General features: G+C 37.3%; 1 protein-coding gene across 4 annotated transcripts in view; it reads left to right on the top strand.

Moving 5' to 3' along the window:
- The window catches only part of PDHX (pyruvate dehydrogenase complex component X), a 101,291-nt gene that overhangs the window by 69,720 nt on the left and 12,620 nt on the right, over window positions 1-18,951 (top strand). Inside the window, exons 10-11 of one of the 4 annotated variants that reach the window (XM_030917800.1) lie at window positions 384-448; window positions 2,959-4,017. In XM_030917800.1, coding sequence (XP_030773660.1) covers window positions 384-448; window positions 2,959-3,217 — 324 coding nt within the window. In that variant the 3' untranslated portion in view covers window positions 3,218-4,017. Of the gene's footprint in view, window positions 1-383; window positions 449-2,958; window positions 4,018-18,951 lie in introns of those variants that run through there. The other 3 variants (XM_010358372.2, XM_010358371.2, XM_010358373.2) reach the window with 3 other exon arrangements.

The following is an 18,951-nucleotide window of genomic DNA, read 5'->3' as shown; positions in this document are numbered from 1 at the left end:
AAACACTAGGTTGATGAGAATGTATTCTTGTATTTTTTTTCTTACAATAAAGTTTTATAGGCAAAATAGAAAATTTCATTGTGCATATAGGAAGCTCTAAAGCATTCTGCATAGTAATTGATGGTACACAGGGTAATTCCCATATTTGAAAAATTATTAAAGGAAGTAATTTTTCTAGAGTTTTGATTAACAGCTTTAGTTTCTTGAATTATCTGTGCTCTTGTTTGTTCTTATAATTAGAGAAAATTATTTTTATATAGGTAACATAAAATCAAATCCAGGCATATCAGAGATGAGAGTGTATGACTTACAAATATTTCAAATGACAAGATCAACTGTGTAACAGTTTGTTGGTTGTCCTATTCTGTTTGTATTTTTCTCAGGCTCTATCAAAGAAAGCAAGAGATGGAAAATTATTGCCTGAAGAATACCAAGGAGGATCTTTTAGGTAAAATTTAAACTCTTAATTATCCATAGCATCAAACAGTTAGATATAAGACTTATAAATACCCTGTCAGCCTTTCATTTATCTGAAATGTTTTTTAAAATTTAAGCTACAAATATTTAGACGATAGAATATCTGGAAATATTCTTCAGACTAGTCAGGCTTTCATATTAAAGCTAGTAGGAACCTATTAGTGTTGAACTAAACATTCATTGGACATTGACTAACATGGAATGATAAATATTATGTATTCTTTAGTATCTGACCCTGCAGTATTAATATCTGTGATACTATATTGCTATGTGAAGCAACCACTTGTTTGTTATTATTGCAGTATATAATATATTGTATAAATATACCAGAATTCCTTTTACTGTTGATGGGCATTTGTGTTGCTTCCAGTTCGGTGCTATTACAAATTATGGTGCTATGAACATGCTTATTGGTGTCTTATGGTGAATATATGTACATTTTTTGTTGTATAGACCTAAAAGTAGAATTCCTAAGTTAGAAGTTTTAGCAGATACTGCCAAACAATTTTCCAAATGGTTATACAAATTTACACCTCCATCAACAGTCCTGAGAATTCCCGTTGCCTCACATTCTTGCCAGTGTTTAATAATGTTAGTTTTAAATTTTAACAATTATTGGGGTATGTAATGGTACTCTTTGTAGGGAAATGCAAATTAGTGATGTTGACTACTTTTCACTCATCAGCCATTTGGGTATCTGGTAATTCATGAGATAAAGTGCCCATTGCAGTCTGGTATTCATTTAAAAAATGATGTATAGTTCTTATTTCTGGATACACAGACCTTTGTAGGATATATATTGTTTCAAATAGCTTTCACACTCTGTGACTTGCCTTTGCGACTCTCTCAGTGATTTTTTTTAATGAAAGGAAGTTCTGAATTTTAATGAATTCCTGTTTATCAGTATTTTTCTTTATAGTTGATACTGTTCGTTTTCTGTTAGGATTTTTTGCCTATCCCAGAGTTATGAAGTTACTCTTCTGTGTTATCTTCTAAAAGCATTTATGTTACTTTTCACATGTAGATCACAATTCATCTGAAATTGGATTTTGTAAATAATGTGAAGTTTAAAGTTCTCTTTTTTCCCCACATGGATAGTAAATTTACACAACATCATGTATTGAATACTGATTTCTCCTTTTTCATAGCATTGAAAAGGTGATTATATATGTGTTGGTCTGGTTCTGTGCTATTCTTTTCCACTGGCCTGTTTGTTGATCCTTTGTTTACTACCACCAAGCTACAACTCTTCATAGCTGGTAATGAAGGCTTCCAGTTTTATTCGCCCTCAAAATTGTCTTCTGGCTTTTCGTATTTCCAAATAAATTGTAAAATTGATTTGCCATTTTTCACACACACACACACACACACACACACACACACACACACCCCTATCTTGCTGGAATCTTGATTGGGATTGCATTAAGTCTTTTGATGGTTTGGGAATTGACATTCTGACAATATTGAGTCTTCTAACCAGTGAATATGGTAGAAACCATTGTGTATTCAGTTCTTTGATTTCTTTCAGTTATGTTTTATAATTTTCTGTGTAGAGGTCTTGTATATGTTTCATTTGATTTATTCTTTGGTATTTGTTTTTTGATACCGTTATAAATGATATTGTTTTAATTTTTTATTTTCTAATTATAGCAACTTATATAGAGTCATGCGCCACTTTATGATGGGGATATGAGAAATGCATTGTTAGGAGTTTCATCATGCAAACATCATAGAGTGTACTTATGCAAACCTAAATGGTACAGTGTGTAGACACTTTAGCTGTATGATATAGCCATTTGCTCCTAGACTACAAACCTGTACAGCATGTTACTCTACTGAATACCGTAAGCAGTTGTGACACAATGATGAGTATTTGGGTATCTAAACATTTTAAAAATGTACAGTAAAAATGTAAAAAGTAAAACATGGTACACCTGTTTAGGGCACTTACCATGAATGGAGCTTGCAAGACTAGAAGTTGCTCTGGATGAATCAGTGAATGAGTGAAGGCTTAGAACATCACTATACACTACTGTAGACTTTATAAATACTGTACGCTTAGGCTGCACTAAATTTATTTTTAAAATAAAGTAATTGCTATATGATGTTATGACAGCTATGATGCCACTAGGCAATAGGAATTCCTCAGCTCCATTATACTCTTGTAAAACCACCATTGGATATGTGATCTTTCATTATGTGGGACATGACTCTAGATATAAAATGGATTTTTATATTGACCTTTTATCTGATGACTTAACTAAATTGTTAATTTTACTAGTTATCTGTAGAGTCTTATTTTTCCTATGTACACAATTAATTTATTTGTGAATACTAAATTTTTCCTTTTTTCATTACTTAATATATTTTTTTCTTGCCTTACTACACTGCCTAGTAAAATATATATAAAATATGTGCTTCGGGGAAAGGGAACTTTGATTAAGGACGTGCCTCCCTCAGAGCTTTTTCTTTCGCCCCTAGTATTTCCAACTTGGGGATGTTTGGCATCGATGAATTTACTGCAGTGATTAACCCTCCTCAGGCCTGCATTTTGGCGGTTGGGAGGTTCCGACCTGTGCTGAAGCTCACTGAGGATGAAGAGGGAAATGCCAAACTGCAGCAGCGCCAGCTCATAACAGTCACAATGTCAAGTGACAGTCGAGTGGTTGATGACGAACTGGCAACCAGGTTTCTTAAAAGTTTTAAAGCAAACCTAGAAAATCCTATCCGACTTGCCTAGTCCTCAAAGATAAGAAGTTGCTGTTCAGCTTAGTTGATTCAGTAGTTGTTACCAAGAAACATATGTTATAGGAAAACAACTTGGTATTTAAGTATGAAATGGATGAAATGTTTATTTATTTAAGATGAAAGCATTTGGCCCAGGGTGTCTTCATCTTCAATTTGGGTTTATTGTTATAGAAATAAATGATGATAAACTCTAACTATTAAAGGAAAGAGAATATTTGGTTACTCAGATCCATTTTTAACCTCTGGTGCTGTATAAAGGGAATATTAAACTAGATGTAAATCAAAGTATACGTTTGGCTCATTTGAGCATTTTAGAATATTTGAGAATGTATAATACATGTAAAATAAAAAAACTATTAGAACTCTACCATAATTGTGTTGAAGGTAGAAGTGATCTTCAAAGAGATGGCCATTAACTTAGCAGTGGGACCTCACTTTTACAAGCACTGCTCTAGATATACTTGAAGAATTTAATATGTACAGAAGTTTATTCTGGATAATAAATAAATAGGATCGCACTGTATTAGGGGTTATGGCAACATTATTGAATTTTTCATGTACATAAAGCCTTATGTTTAGGGTGGTTTCTATCTGTCTTGTTTTTCACTTGTATAACACTGTGAACTTCTAAAGAGAGAGAATAAAAGAAGCAGGAATGAAAAGAATGACATTTCAGAAAAATGGTTCAATGAAAATCTATAGCTAAAATATGTAAACCTTTCTAGGTAAACTGCTTGCCTTCATCTTGAGTCAGAATATATTTAAATAAATTGTGTTATCTCTTGCCAAACATTTTGTTAGTGTTTATTTAAAAAGAAAATGTTGTTTCTTAATGCATTTAAATCAGTTTTGTATTGTGCAGTAAAATGTGAGAAAATATGAACATTTCGATTATATTTTAAATGTTAAAACACAAAAGTTCAGTAAACCTTGAAGTTGATTAGTAGTTTTTCTAGAACACCTTAAAAAGGACTCTACAGGAGGAAAGAAGGAATTTCAAATTAGTATGACATTAGGAAAGTAACTGATAGGAAATGTAAAACTTTGGAAAGAGAATAGAAGACTTACGAAACCAAACAGATGAGAACTACTCTTTTTATTCCACTAATATGAAATTTTCACTAATTATTATAAAGTTTAGAAGAGCTTCTTCTCTCTTGTGGCAACTCTCCTATAACTGTCAAGATAACTGTATTTAAATTGGATGGTAATGAATGATAATTTAACTTGTCACAAAAAGATTTATGTTAGTGTCGGCTGACATGAATCACCAGAAGAAAGTCTGTAGTACAAGTTGTGTGGTATGACATGATGAATTATAAACCCTAACAGAAGAGCCTTCTAAAATAATTAGCACCCTGGTGTATTAATTAAGAAAATGCTTAATCCAACTATCCAACTCAGTTTAACAAGCCATTTAAAAAAAATAGTCTTCAAAATTGTCATATTAACAGTTACACTGAAAATTATAACCGAATGCTATTTTCAAAATAATTTTTATGTTACATTATTTCCAAGGTCAGTTTTAATCGAAATTATTATTATTATTTTTTCTTGAGACAGAGTCTTGCTCTGTGGCCCAGGCTGTAGTGCAGTGGTGTGATCACAGATCACTGCAACCTCGACCTCCTAGGCTCAAGTGATCCTCCTACCTTAGCCTCCCAAGTAGCTGAGGACTGCAGGCATGTGTCATCATGCCCAGCTAATTTTTCTATTTTTTTTCAGAGACAGGGTCTTGCCATATTGCCCAGGCTGGTCTCAAACTCCTGGGCTCAAGCAGTCGACCCACCTTGGCCTCCCAAAGTGCTGGGATTACACAGGCATGAGCTACTGTGCTGGGCCATTGTTTTTGTTGTTTGTTTGTTTGTTTTAATTTTTATATCTGAGGAACAGAACATGATGAGGCAACCATAAATAAGCCTGGCTCAGAGTTCTGCTTTTCATGAACTGACATACATAAGCAGTAATGCATCTGTTTCCCTGTAGGTGAAATGGGCATTAATATTTACTCAGCCTGCTTTAGAGAGTTGAACTGTACAAGGGAAATAGCTGTATAAATTTAAGATGTTTTAATTCTTCATGGACCTCACAGTCAGGCTTTTCATATAATCACCTGCCTCTCATGGTTTGACTTCTCAGCTTTTGGTACAAATGCTTGTTCATTATGACCAAAAATATTTTCTCTGGTATTTCTATACTGATGAGGTGGTTTAGATAAGGAAGTTTTCATTTCTAAAAAGAATTTTGTTGTAGTTTGAGATCAAAGAATAACACTGAGAAAGGAGTATGGTACACTTGGTTTGAACTGTGTGCTGTACTACCAGGCCCCTTTCACATTATACTACTAATTTATTTATAATAGGTATCACACTGAGATGATATAAAAATAATTTCTGCCTCTTCATTTTTGTTTCTTGTTTGAACAGAGAAAATGACTAACATATTGGGAATACTTCTAAGGAAAAGTCAACACATATTCCAGTCAACACTTAGATGTGAAAATATCAATGAATATTAGAATTTATAAGTCAGAATGGCTCTGCTCGCTGATTGCAATTTTTAGTTACATTCACTATTTTGTGCTAAATTTAAGTCATTGGTATATAACTGGCCAGACTCCTTGGTTTGAAACATTACTAAGAACTTTATATATACTGTTAATGGATGTTTTATATAGTGTTGAATGAAACTTTTATTTTTAGATTTTTAAAAAATATTTTGCACTTTGGACTTAATTTTACACTAAATTGTATCGGCCAGCCCACGGGCATTATGCTAAATGTAAATCTAGTTGTTGGTTAAGCTTTTATTGAAAGATAGGTGGTGCTGTAAGGTAATATATTGTAGTGAAAGTGTGGGAGAAAAGTTAAATTGGCACTTAAATCTTAGTTTTCAAGGAAATTGTGTCCTTCACATACTGCATTATGATGGACTTTGTCTCAGGTGAAGTGAAGTGAAAGAATCAAGTGTATAGCCGGTAAGAACTAACCATTAATTTAAATGGGATGCTATTAGTGGGAAACTTTTACTGATTTTTGAAGAAGGAAGTGACAGTGCAGATTTACTTTTATCAGTCTGGCCATAATGTGCAAGTCAGTAGGTCAAAACAGCAAGAGGATAGCAGTCGCAGTCGTCAGAAAAGAACTGGAAGATTTTGCCATAATGAAAGCGTAAATTGATTAGGATCTGCAGTAGGTCAGCATCTTTAAAGGAGAAAATGGGTAAAAATTGACATGTTACCATGCTATGGTGTCTTATGAATATACGGGGTAGATGTATTCAGTCAGATAATGCACTTAAACTATAGATAAGTGATAGAATTTCCCATCCAAAACACAGTCCTCCATGGCTCACTTTCACTAGTATGAAAAGGAATAAGATTCCAGTAAGTTATGTACATTTATATTTATATTATGTACATTACATTTATATTATGTACATTAGTATATTTCAGTAGACATTTAAACTTTTAGTGAATAGAAAAGGCAATAGTCTTTCTATAAAATCATTTTACTTAGTTGTATGTTACAAAAATGTGTGTGTGTGTGAGTCTCCATTGGTTTCAGGAGATGGGGGCAGACAGGGTTGGAGGGAGGATATAGTTTGTCTAGACTTGCAATATTGAAGCACCATGTAATTGAAACTATAAGGTATGCAGATGTATTTTGAAAAATTATTACCCTCTCTTAGTGGCAGTCTTGTTTCTTTGATTATATGAATTTTATTTTCACATTCTATCCTTATCTTTGCTTTTTTTGCAAGAAGTCCAAGCAGCTTTCTTCCTGGGAAAATGAATGTTTTGTAAATCTCTCAGTTTAACCTCTGTTATATGATATATACCATTAAGGAAAATGAGTTTTCATTAAAAGTTGAGAAACTTTTAGCAAAATCATTAATTAGTCATGATTTGCTTTTTTTTATACCTAAAATGTATATTTTAAAATTTCTTAGTTTATGAAATTCTGTCACTCTTATTACTAAAAGATGAGCCTTTTAAAGATGAGACTCTTGTGATCAAGTGGAATAACATTGATTATAGCACTTTATAAAGAATGAAGTATTATGGAAATATAAAATGTTAAATTTAAATATTTAATCTCATAAATCACACTTAGTAGCTCATCAGTCTGATGGGGAATGGTATTTATCAGAAACTTTTAAGATGGTACTTAATACCATAACTTAATAAGTTATTCTTCCCAGTAGAACTACTAGTCGTTGTACATAACTTTGTTTCCCAAGTTTGCATACTCTTAAAATCAAGACTATTTTAAGCCTAATTTCAGCTTTGTAAGTTACTGTGCTCTTGGCAAAACCTTATTTCTGTGCCTCAGTATTCTTACCTATAAAATGAGGAAGCAAAGGGGAAAATTAATCACTGTACTGGTTGCTTATCTTTTTAAATTTCCTCAGTTATATGCGGGAAGTGTATGCTACTTATCAATCATCATGGATGATGTAACGTTTACCTCCCACATAGAATCTCAGAGATTACACATACAAATTCAGAGATTATGTAAGTTGACCAAAGCTCAAAAGTACCACAACTGGGATTTGAACACAGATCTGTGCAGCACCAAAGCTCAAGCTCACTACATTGCAATGTATAGCCCTCTGAGTTGTGTTGCTGCAGCTGGAAGTTCTGTATGCAAAGAGTGTTTTCCATCTACAATAACTGAAGGTCCTGAGGTCCTGTTCTTCTGTATTAAAGCTAATGTGTTTATGACCTAACCACTTTTAAAATCAATTCATATTTTCTCTGTAGTGGCTCTTTGTGCCTTTCTAGTAAGTGTGCAGAAAGTACTGAGGGATTTTTTTTGTTGTTGTTTTCATTATGGACAGCTCTTAACCTGAAATAACTAATGTTAAGTGTCATCATTTGTACCTCTAAGTAGAAAAGTAGAAGCTTATGGGGCTTAGTACCTCTAGGTATTAAAAAAAAATGACCTAGAAGCTGCTACTTTTAATAAATAGGTTGATTCTTGTCCAAGTTAAGACCAAAAGTGGTTACCATAGTTTTCATTTCCGAGGCCTCAGGCTTCTATATTGATTACTGTATCAGTCATGGTCTAATCAGTTAGGGTTCAGTAGTTTATGGTGGAGTTCATTGGGTCACCAGGTTGGATCTGTTCATAGTTGTCAAGTGAACGGGAAGCAACCATCCAGGGCACATGTAAGCCTCAGCTGGCACGCTGAGAGGGTCAGGGTACCACTGCAGGTGGGAGGCCTGGGGTATGTGGTGTCTGTTGAGAAGACCACGCAAAGGTGTGGATAAGGCCAAGCTAGGGCTGCTGTTCTGGACAAACGGCAGGGTCAAAGCACCACTGGATGTCCACCATTTTAAGCTGAGAGTCACAAGTCTCCTTTTTAAAAACATTTATTTCTTAGAAAGTTTTGGAGTTCAGCACATTAAAAAGATTTTTATAAGTTGGGTAATAGCTCTCTTGATATACTGAACACAGCCTGTCAAACTTCTCGGGAGCATCTTCTACAGGGATTGCACGTGCCATAGAAATGTCTGTGGCTAAAACCACAGTAATTTGACATTTGGTTTCCTTTAGATTTTAATGTTAATGTATAGTGTATTCCTTCAGCCTTCTGATTCATGAAGGGGTGGTAGCTGGTGTGAATTAATAATCAAGAATCAAACGGGAAAATAATACCTCAATGTTCTTATTTAAAGGGCATGTTATTGGGTGATGACCGAAGAGTTCTTTAGTTTTGCTCTGGGATGACAAGTTACAGAGGAGGAAAAGTAATAAATTTTTAAAAAGAAAATGTAATAAATGTCTTTGTGGTTGAAAGTACATGTTCTTTCTATGCAGTTACCAGAGCTTGGCAGGTAGAAATGCCTCCTTGGTTTTCCCTGGATTATTTTGCAAGTTTAAAGTATGTCACTTGTTCCCTCATCCTTACTATCACCAACACAATTATTTTGTATGGTATTAACACAAGGCTCACACCTTGTAAGGATGCCAGGCTGATTGGATTTCTCACTCTTCCCTGCTCCAAACCTTTCAGTGAGTCAGTCTGACCCCCACCAAATGCCTTCCTTTTTTAAGGGACTGGGGAAATCTTGCTGGAGTGTTCTGTGCCTAGCTGTCAAAAACATACTGATTAAGTAAAAGCACTATTTGTCAAGACTAGCCCATAACATTATGCTTTTTTGTAAAATGTTCTGAGGCCAGTTTCCCTTTTATGGTGGGTGGGTATGTGAACATTTTATGCTGGTAGCATTGACTCATTTCTTATTTGGAGGCGATATAAGTCATCTTGTATATTTATTTTTTATGATACCGTAAATAAGACATTCAAAAGCAACTAACCTGAAGACTCCTTTTTAAAATATCCCCCAGTTGTGTTTTTTCATAAATGAAAAATTGCACTCCCTTTAATTGGGGAATGACTTTTTACCCAAGGTTTCTACCTTACGATACTCAGATAAAAGATATTTGGTGGACTTTTGCTTTTTTTAAGAGAAAAATTATTAAGGAGAACGTGTAGGAGGGAATAAGACTAACAAATGGAAAATACTCATGGTATGTTTCATGAAAACTATAGAACATACAATTTTGTGGAAGTATGTAAAAACATTGAATAGATACATGCATAGGAGCTCAAGAATAATATGGTCAGTCATCTGATTTATTTTTTTTTATATATACTTTAAGTTCTAGGGTACATGTGCATAACGTGCAGGTTTGTTACATATGTATATTTGTGCCATGTTGGTGTGCTGCACCCATCAACTCGTCAGCACCCATCAATTCATCATTTATATCATGTATAACTCCCCAATGCAATCCCTCCCTCCTCCCCCCTCCCCATGATAGGCCCCAGTGTGTGATGTTCCCCTTCCCGAGTCCAAGTGATCTCATTGTTTAGTTCCCACCTATGAGTGAGAACATGCGGTGTTTGGTTTTCTCTTCTTGTGATAGTTTGCTAAGAATGATGGTTTCCAGCTGCATCCATGTCCCTATAAAGGATGCAAACTCATCCTTTTTTATGGCTGCATAGTATTCCATGGTGTATATGTGCCACATTTTCTTAATCCATTCTGTCACAGATGGACATTTGGGTTGATTCCAAGTCATTGCTATTGTGAATAGTGCTGCAATAAACATACATGTGCATGTGTCTTTGTAGTAGAATAATGTATAATCCTTTGGGTATATACCCAGTAGTGGGATGGCTGGGTCATATGGTACATCTAGTTCTAGATCCTTGAGGAATTGCCATACTGTTTTCCATAATGGTTGAACTAGTTTACAATCCCACCAACAGTGTAAAAGTGTTCCTATTTCTCCACATCCTCTCCAACAACTGTTGTTTCCTGATTTTTTAATGATTGCCATTCTAACTGGTGTGAGATGGTATCTCATTGTGGTTTTGATTTGCATTTCTCTGATGGCGAGTGATGATGAGCATTTTTTCATGTGTCTGTTGGCTGTATGAATGTCTTCTTTTGAGAAATGTCTGTTCATATCCTTTCCCCACTTTTTGATGGGGTTGTTTGTTTTATTCTTGTATATTTGTTTGAGTTCTTTGTAGATTCTGGATATTAGCCCTTTGTCAGATGAGTAGATTGCAAAAATTTTCTCCCATTCTGTAGGTTGCCTGTTCACTCTGGTGGTAGTTTCTTTTGCTGTGCAGAAGCTCTTTAGTTTAATTAGATCCCATTTGTCAATTTTTGCTTTTGCTGCCGTTGCTTTTGGTGTTTTAGACATGAAGTCCTTGCCCATGCCTATGTCCTGAATGGTACTACCTAGATTTTCTTCTAGGGTTTTTATGGTATTAGGTCTAACATTTAAGTCTCTAATCCATCTTGAATTAATCTTCGTATAGGGAGTAAGGAAAGGATCGTTTCAGCTTTCTACTTATGGCTAGCCAATTTTCCCAGCACCATTTATTAAATAGGGAATCCTTTCCCCATTTCTTGTTTCTCTCAGGTTTGTCAAAGATCAGATGGCTGTAGATGTGTGGTATTATTTCTGAGGACTCTGTTCTGTTCCATTGGTCTATATCTCTGTTTTGGTACCAGTACCATGCTGTTTTGGTTACTGTAGCCTTGGAGTATAGTTTGAAGTCAGGTAGCGTGACGCCTCCAGCTTTGTCCTTTTGACTTAGGATTGTCTTGGCAATGCGGGCTCTTTTTTGGTTCCATAGGAACTTTAAAGCAGTTTTTTCCAATTCTGTGAAGAAACTCATTGGTAGCTTGATGGGGATGGCATTGAATCTATAAATAACCTTGGGCAGTATGGCCATTTTCACGATATTGATTCTTCCTATCCATGAGCATGGTATGTTCTTCCATTTGTTTGTGTCCTCTTTGATTTCACTGAGCAGTGGTTTGTAGTTCTCCTTGAAGAGGTCCTTTACATCCCTTGTAAGTTGGATTCCTAGCTATTTTATTCTCTTTGAAGCAATTGTGAATGGAAGTTCATTCCTGATTTGGATCTCTGCTTGTCTGTTACTGGTGTATAAGAATGCTTGTGATTTTTGCACATTAATTTTGTATCCTGAGACTTTGCTGAAGTTGCTTATCAGCTTAAGGAGATTTTGGGCTGAGACGATGGGGTTTTCTAAATATACAATCATGTCATCTGCAAACAGGGACAATTTGACTTCTTCTTTTCCTAACTGAATACCCTTGATTTCTTTCTCTTGCCTGATTGCCCTAGCCAGAACTTCCAACACTATGTTGAGTAGGAGTGGTGAGAGAGGCCATCCCTGTCTTGTACCAGTTTTCAAAGGGAATTTTTCCAGTTTTTGCCCATTCAGTATGATATTAGCTGTGGGTTTGTCATAAATAACTCTTATTATTTTGAGGTACGTTCCATCAATACCGAATGTATTGAGCGTTTTTAGCATGAAGGGCTGTTGAATTTTGTCAAAAGCCTTTTCTGCATCTATTGAGATAATCATGTGGTTCTTGACTTTGGTTCTGTTTATATGCTGGATTATGTTTATTGATTTGCGAATGTTGAACCAGCCTTGCATCCCAGGGATGAAGCCCACTTGATCATGGTGGATAAGCTTTTGGATGTGCTGCTGAATCCGGTTTGCCAGTATTTTATTGAGGATTTTTGCATCGATGTTCATCGGGGATATTGGACTAAAATTCTCTTTTTTTGTTGTGTCTCTGCCAGGCTTTGGTATCAGGATGATGTTGGCCTCATAAAATGAGTTAGGATTCCCGCTTTTTCTATTGATTGGAATAGTTTCAGAAGGAATGGTACCAGCTCCTCCTTGTACCTCTGGTAGAATTCAGCTGTGAATCCATCTGGTCCTGGACTTTTTTTGGTGGGTAGGCTATTAATTGTTGCCTCAATTTCAGAGCCTGCTATTGGTCTATTCAGGGATTCCACTTCTTCCTGGTTTAGTCTTGGGAGAGTGTAAGTGTCCAGGAAATTATCCATTTCTTCTAGATTTTCTAGTTGATTTGCGTAGAGGTGTTTATAGTATTCTCTGATGGTAGTTTGTATTTCTGTGGGGTTGGTGGTGATATCCCCTTTATCATTTTTTATTGCATCTATTTGATTCCTCTCTCTTTTCTTCTTTATTAGTCTTGCTAGCGGTCTGTCAATTTTGTTGATCTTTTCAAAAAACCAACTCCTGGATTCATTGATTTTTTTGGAGGGTTTTTTGTGTCTCTATCTCCTTCAGTTCTGCTCTGATCTTAGTTATTTCTTGCCTTCTGCTAGCTTTTGAATGTGTTTGCTCTTGCCTCTCTAGTTCTTTGAATTGTGATGTTAGAGTGTCAATTTTAGATCTTTCCTGCTTTCTCTTGTGGGCATCTAGTGCTATAAATTTCCCTCTACACACTGCTTTAAATGTGTCCCAGAGATTCTGGTATGTTGTATCTTTGTTCTCATTGGTTTCAAAGAACATCTTTATTTCTGCCTTCATTTCATTATGTACCCAGTAGTCATTCAGGAGCAGGTTGTTCAGTTTCCATGTAGTTGAGCGGTTTTGAGTGAGTTTCTTAGTCCTGAGTTCTAGTTTGATTGCACTGTGGTCTGAGAGACAGTTTGTTATACTTTCTGCTCTTTCACATTTGCTGAGGAGTGCTTTACTTCCAATTATGTGGTCAATTTTGGAATAAGTGCGATGTGGTGCTGAGAAGAATGTATATTCTGTTGATTTGGGGTGGAGAGTTCTACAGATGTCTATTAGGTCCGCTTGGTGCAGAGATGAGTTCAATTCCTGGATATCCTTGTTAACTTTCTGTCTCATTGATCTGTCGAATGTGGACAGTGGAGTGTTGAAGTCTCCCATTATTATTGTATGGGAGTCTAAGTCTCTTTGTAAGTCTCTAAGGACTTGCTTGATGAATCTGGGTGCTCCTGTATTGGGTGCATATATATTTAGGAGAGTTAGCTCTTCCTGTTGAATTGATCCCTTTACCATTATGTAATGGCCTTCTTTGTCTCTTTTGATCTTTGATGGTTTAAAGTCTGTTTTATCAGAGACTAGGATTGCAACCCCTGCTTTTTTTTGTTCTCCATTTGCTTGGTAGATCTTCCTCCATCCCTTTATTTTGAGCCTATGTATGTCTCTGCATGTGAGATGGGTCTCCTGAATACAGCAGACTGATGGGTCTTGACTCTTGATCCAGTTTGCCAGTCTGTGTCTTTTCATTGGAGCATTTAGTCCATTTACATTTAAGGTTAATGTTGTTATGTGTGAACTTGATCCTGCCATTATGATTTTAACTGGTTATTTTGCTCGTTAGTTGATGCAGTTTCTTCCTAGCCTCGATGGTCTTTACATTTTGGCATGTTTTTGCAATGGCTGGTACCGGTTGTTCCTTTCCATGTTTAGTGCTTCCTTCAGGGTCTCTTGTAAGGCAGGCCTGTTGGTGACAAAATCTCTAAGCATTTGCTTATCTGTAAAGGATTTTATTTCTCCTTCGCTTATGAAACTTAGTTTGGCTGGATATAAAATTCTGGGTTTAAAATTCTTTTCTTTAAGAACGTTGAAGATTGGCCCCCACTCTCTTCTGGCTTGTAGAGTTTCTGCCGAGAGATCTGCTGTTAGTCTGATGGGCTTCCCTTTGTGGGTAACCCGACCTTTCTCTCTGGCTGCCCCTAAGATTTTTTCCTTCATTTCAACTTTGGTGAATCTGGCAATTATGTGTCTTGGAGTTGCTCTTCTCGAGGAGTATCTTTGTGGCATTCTCTGTATTTCCTGAATTTGAATGTTGGCCTGCCCTACTAGGTTGGGGAAGTTCTCCTGGATGATATCCTGAAGAGTGTTTTCCAACTTGGTTCCATTTTCCCCCTCACTTTCAGGCACCCCAATCAGACGTAGATTTGGTCTTTTTACGTAATCCCATACTTCTTGCAGGCTTTGTTCATTTCTTTTTCTTCTTTTTTCTTTTGGTTTCTCTTCTCACTTCATTTCATTCATTTGATCCTCAATCGCTGATACTCTTTCTTCCAGTTGATCGAGTCGGTTACTGAAGCTTGTGCATTTGTCACGTATTTCTCGTGTCATGGTTTTCATCTCTGTCATTTCGTTTATGACCTTTTCTGCATTAATTAGTCTAGCTGTCAATTCTTCCACTCTTTTTTCAAGATTTTTAGTTTCTTTGCGCTGGGTACGTAATTCCTCCTTTAGCTCTGAGAAGTTTGATGGACTGAAGCCTTCTTCTCTCATCTCGTCAAAGTCATTCTCTGACCAGCTTCGATCCATTGCTGGCGATGGGCTGTGCTCCTTTGCAGGGGGAGATGCGCTCTTATTTTTTGAATTTCCAGCTTTTCTGCCCTGCTTTTTCCCCATCTTTGTGGTTTTATCTGTTTCTGGTCTTTGATGATGGTGACGTACTGATGGGGTTTTGGTATAGGTGTCCTTCATGTTTGATAGTTTTCCTTCTGACAGTCAGGACCCTCAGCTATACGTCTGTTGGAGATTGCTTGAGGTCCACTCCAGACCCTGTTTGCCTGGGTATCAGCAGCAGAGGTTGTAGAAGATAGAATATTGCTGAACAGCGAGTGTACCTGTCTGATTCTTACTTTGGAAGCTTCTTCTCAGGGGTGTACTCCACCCTGTGAGGTGTGGGGTGTCAGACTGCCCCTAGTGGGGATGTCTCCCAGTTAGGCTACTCAGGGGTCAGGGACCCACTTGAGCAGGCAGTCTGTCTGTTCTCAGATCTCAACCTCCATGTTGGGAGATCCACTGCTCTCTTCAAAGCTGTCAGACAGTGTCGTTCACGTCTGCTCAGGCCTCTGCTGCTTCCCCTGTTGTTTTTTTTAGCTGAGCCCTGCCCCCAGAGGTGGAGTCTATAGAGACAGGCAGGTTTCCTTGAGCTGCTGTGAGCTCCACCCAGTTAGAGCTTCCCAGCGGCTTTGTTTACCTACTTAAGCCTCAGCAATGGCGGGCGCCCCTCCCCCAGCCTCGCTGCTGCCTTGCAGTTAGATCGCCGCAGACTGCTGTGTTAACAAAGAGGGAGGCTCCGTGGGCGTGGGACCCTCCCAGCCAGGTGAGGGATATATTCTTCTGGTGTGCCCGTTTGCTTAAAGCGCGGTATTGGGGTGGGAGTTACCCGATTTTCCAGGTGTTGTGTGTCTCAGTTCCCCTGGCTAGGAAAAGGGATTCCCTTCCCCCTTGCGCTTTCCAGGTGAGGCGATGCCTTGCCCTGCTTCAGCTCTCGCTGGTCAGGCTGCAGCAGCTGACCAGCACCGATTGTCCGGCACTCCCTAGTGAGATGACCCCAGTACCTCAGTTGAAAATGCAGAAATCACCGGTCTTCTGTGTCGCTCGCGCTGGGAGTTGGAGACTGGAGCTGTTCCTATTCGGCCATCTTGCTCCGCCCCAGTCATCTGATTTAATGAGAGACAGAGCTGGCCATTCAAAAAGAAAAATTTAAAGTTTCACTGCGTTTTTTTTTTTGTTGTTGTTGTTTTGTTTTTTTCCTGCACTGAAGGACACTCCTTAGTGGTTAGTGTTGGTTATTAGCATTGGCCTAAAGACCAAACAACACCATTGAGTAACAGGATTTTCAAAGATTCCATATATTTGTCTGGTATTTGTGTTTTATTTCACCTTTACAAAGACGTTTTCTTTTTTGTTGTTGTTCTTGTTGTTTTGTTATACTTCAAGTTCTGGGATACACGTGCAGAACATGCAGGTTTGTTACATAGTTATACACGTGCCATATTGGTTTGCTGCACCCATCAACCTGTCATCTACATTAGGTATTTCTCCTAATGCTCTCCCTCCCCTAGCCCCCCACCCCCAACAGACCCCAGAATGTGATGTTCCCCTCCCTGTGTCCATGTGTTGTCATTGTTCAACTCCCACTTATGAGTGAGAACATGAGGTGTTTGGTTTTCTGTTCCTGTGTTAGTTTGCTGAGAATGCTGGTTTCCAGGTTTATCCATGTTCCTGCAAAGGACATGAACTCATCATTTTTTATGACTGCAAAGTATTCCATGGTGTATGTGTGACACATTTTCTTTATCCAGTCTATCATTGATGGGCATTTGGGTTGGTTCCAAGTCTACAAAGATGTTTTCAAATACAAGTATTGATGATTTTAAAATAATTGTACACAAAGCTGTGATGTTCATATGTACTCCATTTGGTAGAAGGCAGAAATGCTCACTGATCTTTTGTTATGTACCCCCAGACATGTATGAAATCCCACCAGGAAGCAAGAGAAACTGCTTTTGTTCCCTGCTTCTCCCCCCACTGTCCCCAAGGAGCCATCTGATGTGGACTCATTAAAAGGGAGAATATTTATTAGGCTACAGTGCCAAGGCTGCCATCTGTTAGGAGATTGCTCTCAGCTTTTCCACATGGTAGGTGTGGTCACATTAGCCTCAAGCCATTCCTACTTGAGAGGCGGCCTTCTTAGGAAGGGCTGAATTAGGCAGATTAAATTATCTGCCTTAGATCTTAGGAAATATTTATTTTCCTTTTGATTTAATTGTACAAACGTTTCTATTCTTTGTTTTCTTCTTGACAGGAGAATGGTAAACTAAAGGGCTGATACAAGGGTGTGAACCTATGGGATAGAAGCCCAGGAGGCTGTTTAACCTGTTTCTGTTTTTGGCTTAGGCAGTGGTGTGCCGGTAAATATTTAACAACCAGCTCTTTGGAGAAGAAATACATGTGGATATATAACCAATTATAAGTCTGTTATAAATTTTACTGATTTACAAGTAGTAAAATATACAACTTAAAAGGACTATAGAACATACAATACTCCTTATTGTATGTTATCACAGAATGCTTAACCTAATTTTATAGAACGCTTTTATTTGCAGCCAAACTGTGGTTGCAGTTGATGAATAAGTAGGTTACTGACCTGAATGTTGGTTGATATTTTCCTTTACACAAAAGAATAAGATAAAAGTTAAAACAACAATGACATAGAAGTTCACTTGTTTGTCAATGAAGAGAGTACTTTCTCTACTGAATAAGAAAATTTTCAAATACTGCAAGAATATTTTCTCAAATTCTGTGTTATTCACAGTGTACAAACTATAAACATGACATTTTAAGTTTAATCTGCATTATTTACATTTTCTCTATTATTTTCTTAAGTCTAGAGACAATCCACAATAAATCAATCCCTGATTTGTAGTATTTGTTGATTTCTGTGGTATAAATGCTCTGATTTAAAGCTTCCAATGTAATGTTACTGAGTGTAGAATTAGGAAGAGATGCATAGCTCTACATTATTTTACTATTTCCACCATTAAAGATGCAATAGAGGTAGAAACCTCAAGAACATAGATAATAGTAAATGACTAGGAAGTGGTGAGCTTTGGCTATTTATTATCTTTGCTTTCGGTATAATTTATTGAATCCTAAGCTTATATAATTTAACTTTTAGTAATAACTGTTTAATAATCAGCTTGCAAAATTCTTAAAAGTTTAACAATCAGTTCTCACGAGCTGGTACAAGCCAGCTTCAGCACACCACTGGCCTTAGGCATTCCAATGGCAGTGGTGCTGGGGGTTGGGGAGACATATGCCAATATGCCATGCTTTTTAAAATATGAAACCCAGGACCCCACTCCTGGAGATAAGTCTAAGGTGGGATATCAGGGTTTGAGGTCGGAGCCCCATTAACAGCCTCGCTTTGCCAGGTCTTGTTCTCTGCTCATCTCCTTCGGAACCTCATGGGATAAAGGGTGGAATGGAGGTTTCAGGTGGGAAAGAGTTCATGTGCTCTAGATCCTGGGGCTCAGCCACTTTTTTCACTACTGCTAACTTGGGGTACTGGCCCAGCCCCCTTGACATCCTGCGGATATCTTGCTATCCTATGGAAATGGAAATCAACTCAATTTCTCAGTTCCTAACCAGAAATTAGACCCCTAGAGACCACTGAGAAAGCAGAACTGAATGTGAAAGGCTGTGGGGTAGTTAGTTGGAACCATGAGATATTTTGCTGGGGCTGGCTGCTGACTCATGGGGGAACTTTTCTGTCTCAGTAGCCCACATGCTCAAATGTCATTGTTTAGTAAAGCTTAAGGGCAAAGCGTGATGGCCTCTTGTGTTGGTGTAAAGCTTACTCAACAAATGAAAAAGAATGGTGACCTCCATCATTTTTTGAAATTAGTCCGTGAAAGCCTCAACTTAGAACACACAAAATAAGGAATGATGTTAATTTTTAAAAGGGCTTTTGCTTTACAAAAAGATTCTGTTACTTAGAAAATACCCCTCAGGTAATTTTAAATGGTGCTTGCAAAATCCTCATTTACATATATATTT

This window comes from Rhinopithecus roxellana, chromosome 15 (assembly GCF_007565055.1).
Source record: "Rhinopithecus roxellana isolate Shanxi Qingling chromosome 15, ASM756505v1, whole genome shotgun sequence".
Taxonomy (NCBI): domain Eukaryota; kingdom Metazoa; phylum Chordata; class Mammalia; order Primates; family Cercopithecidae; genus Rhinopithecus; species Rhinopithecus roxellana.
The sequence above is the reverse complement of the archived record's forward strand: the minus strand, read 5'-3'. Positions and strand labels throughout refer to the sequence as shown.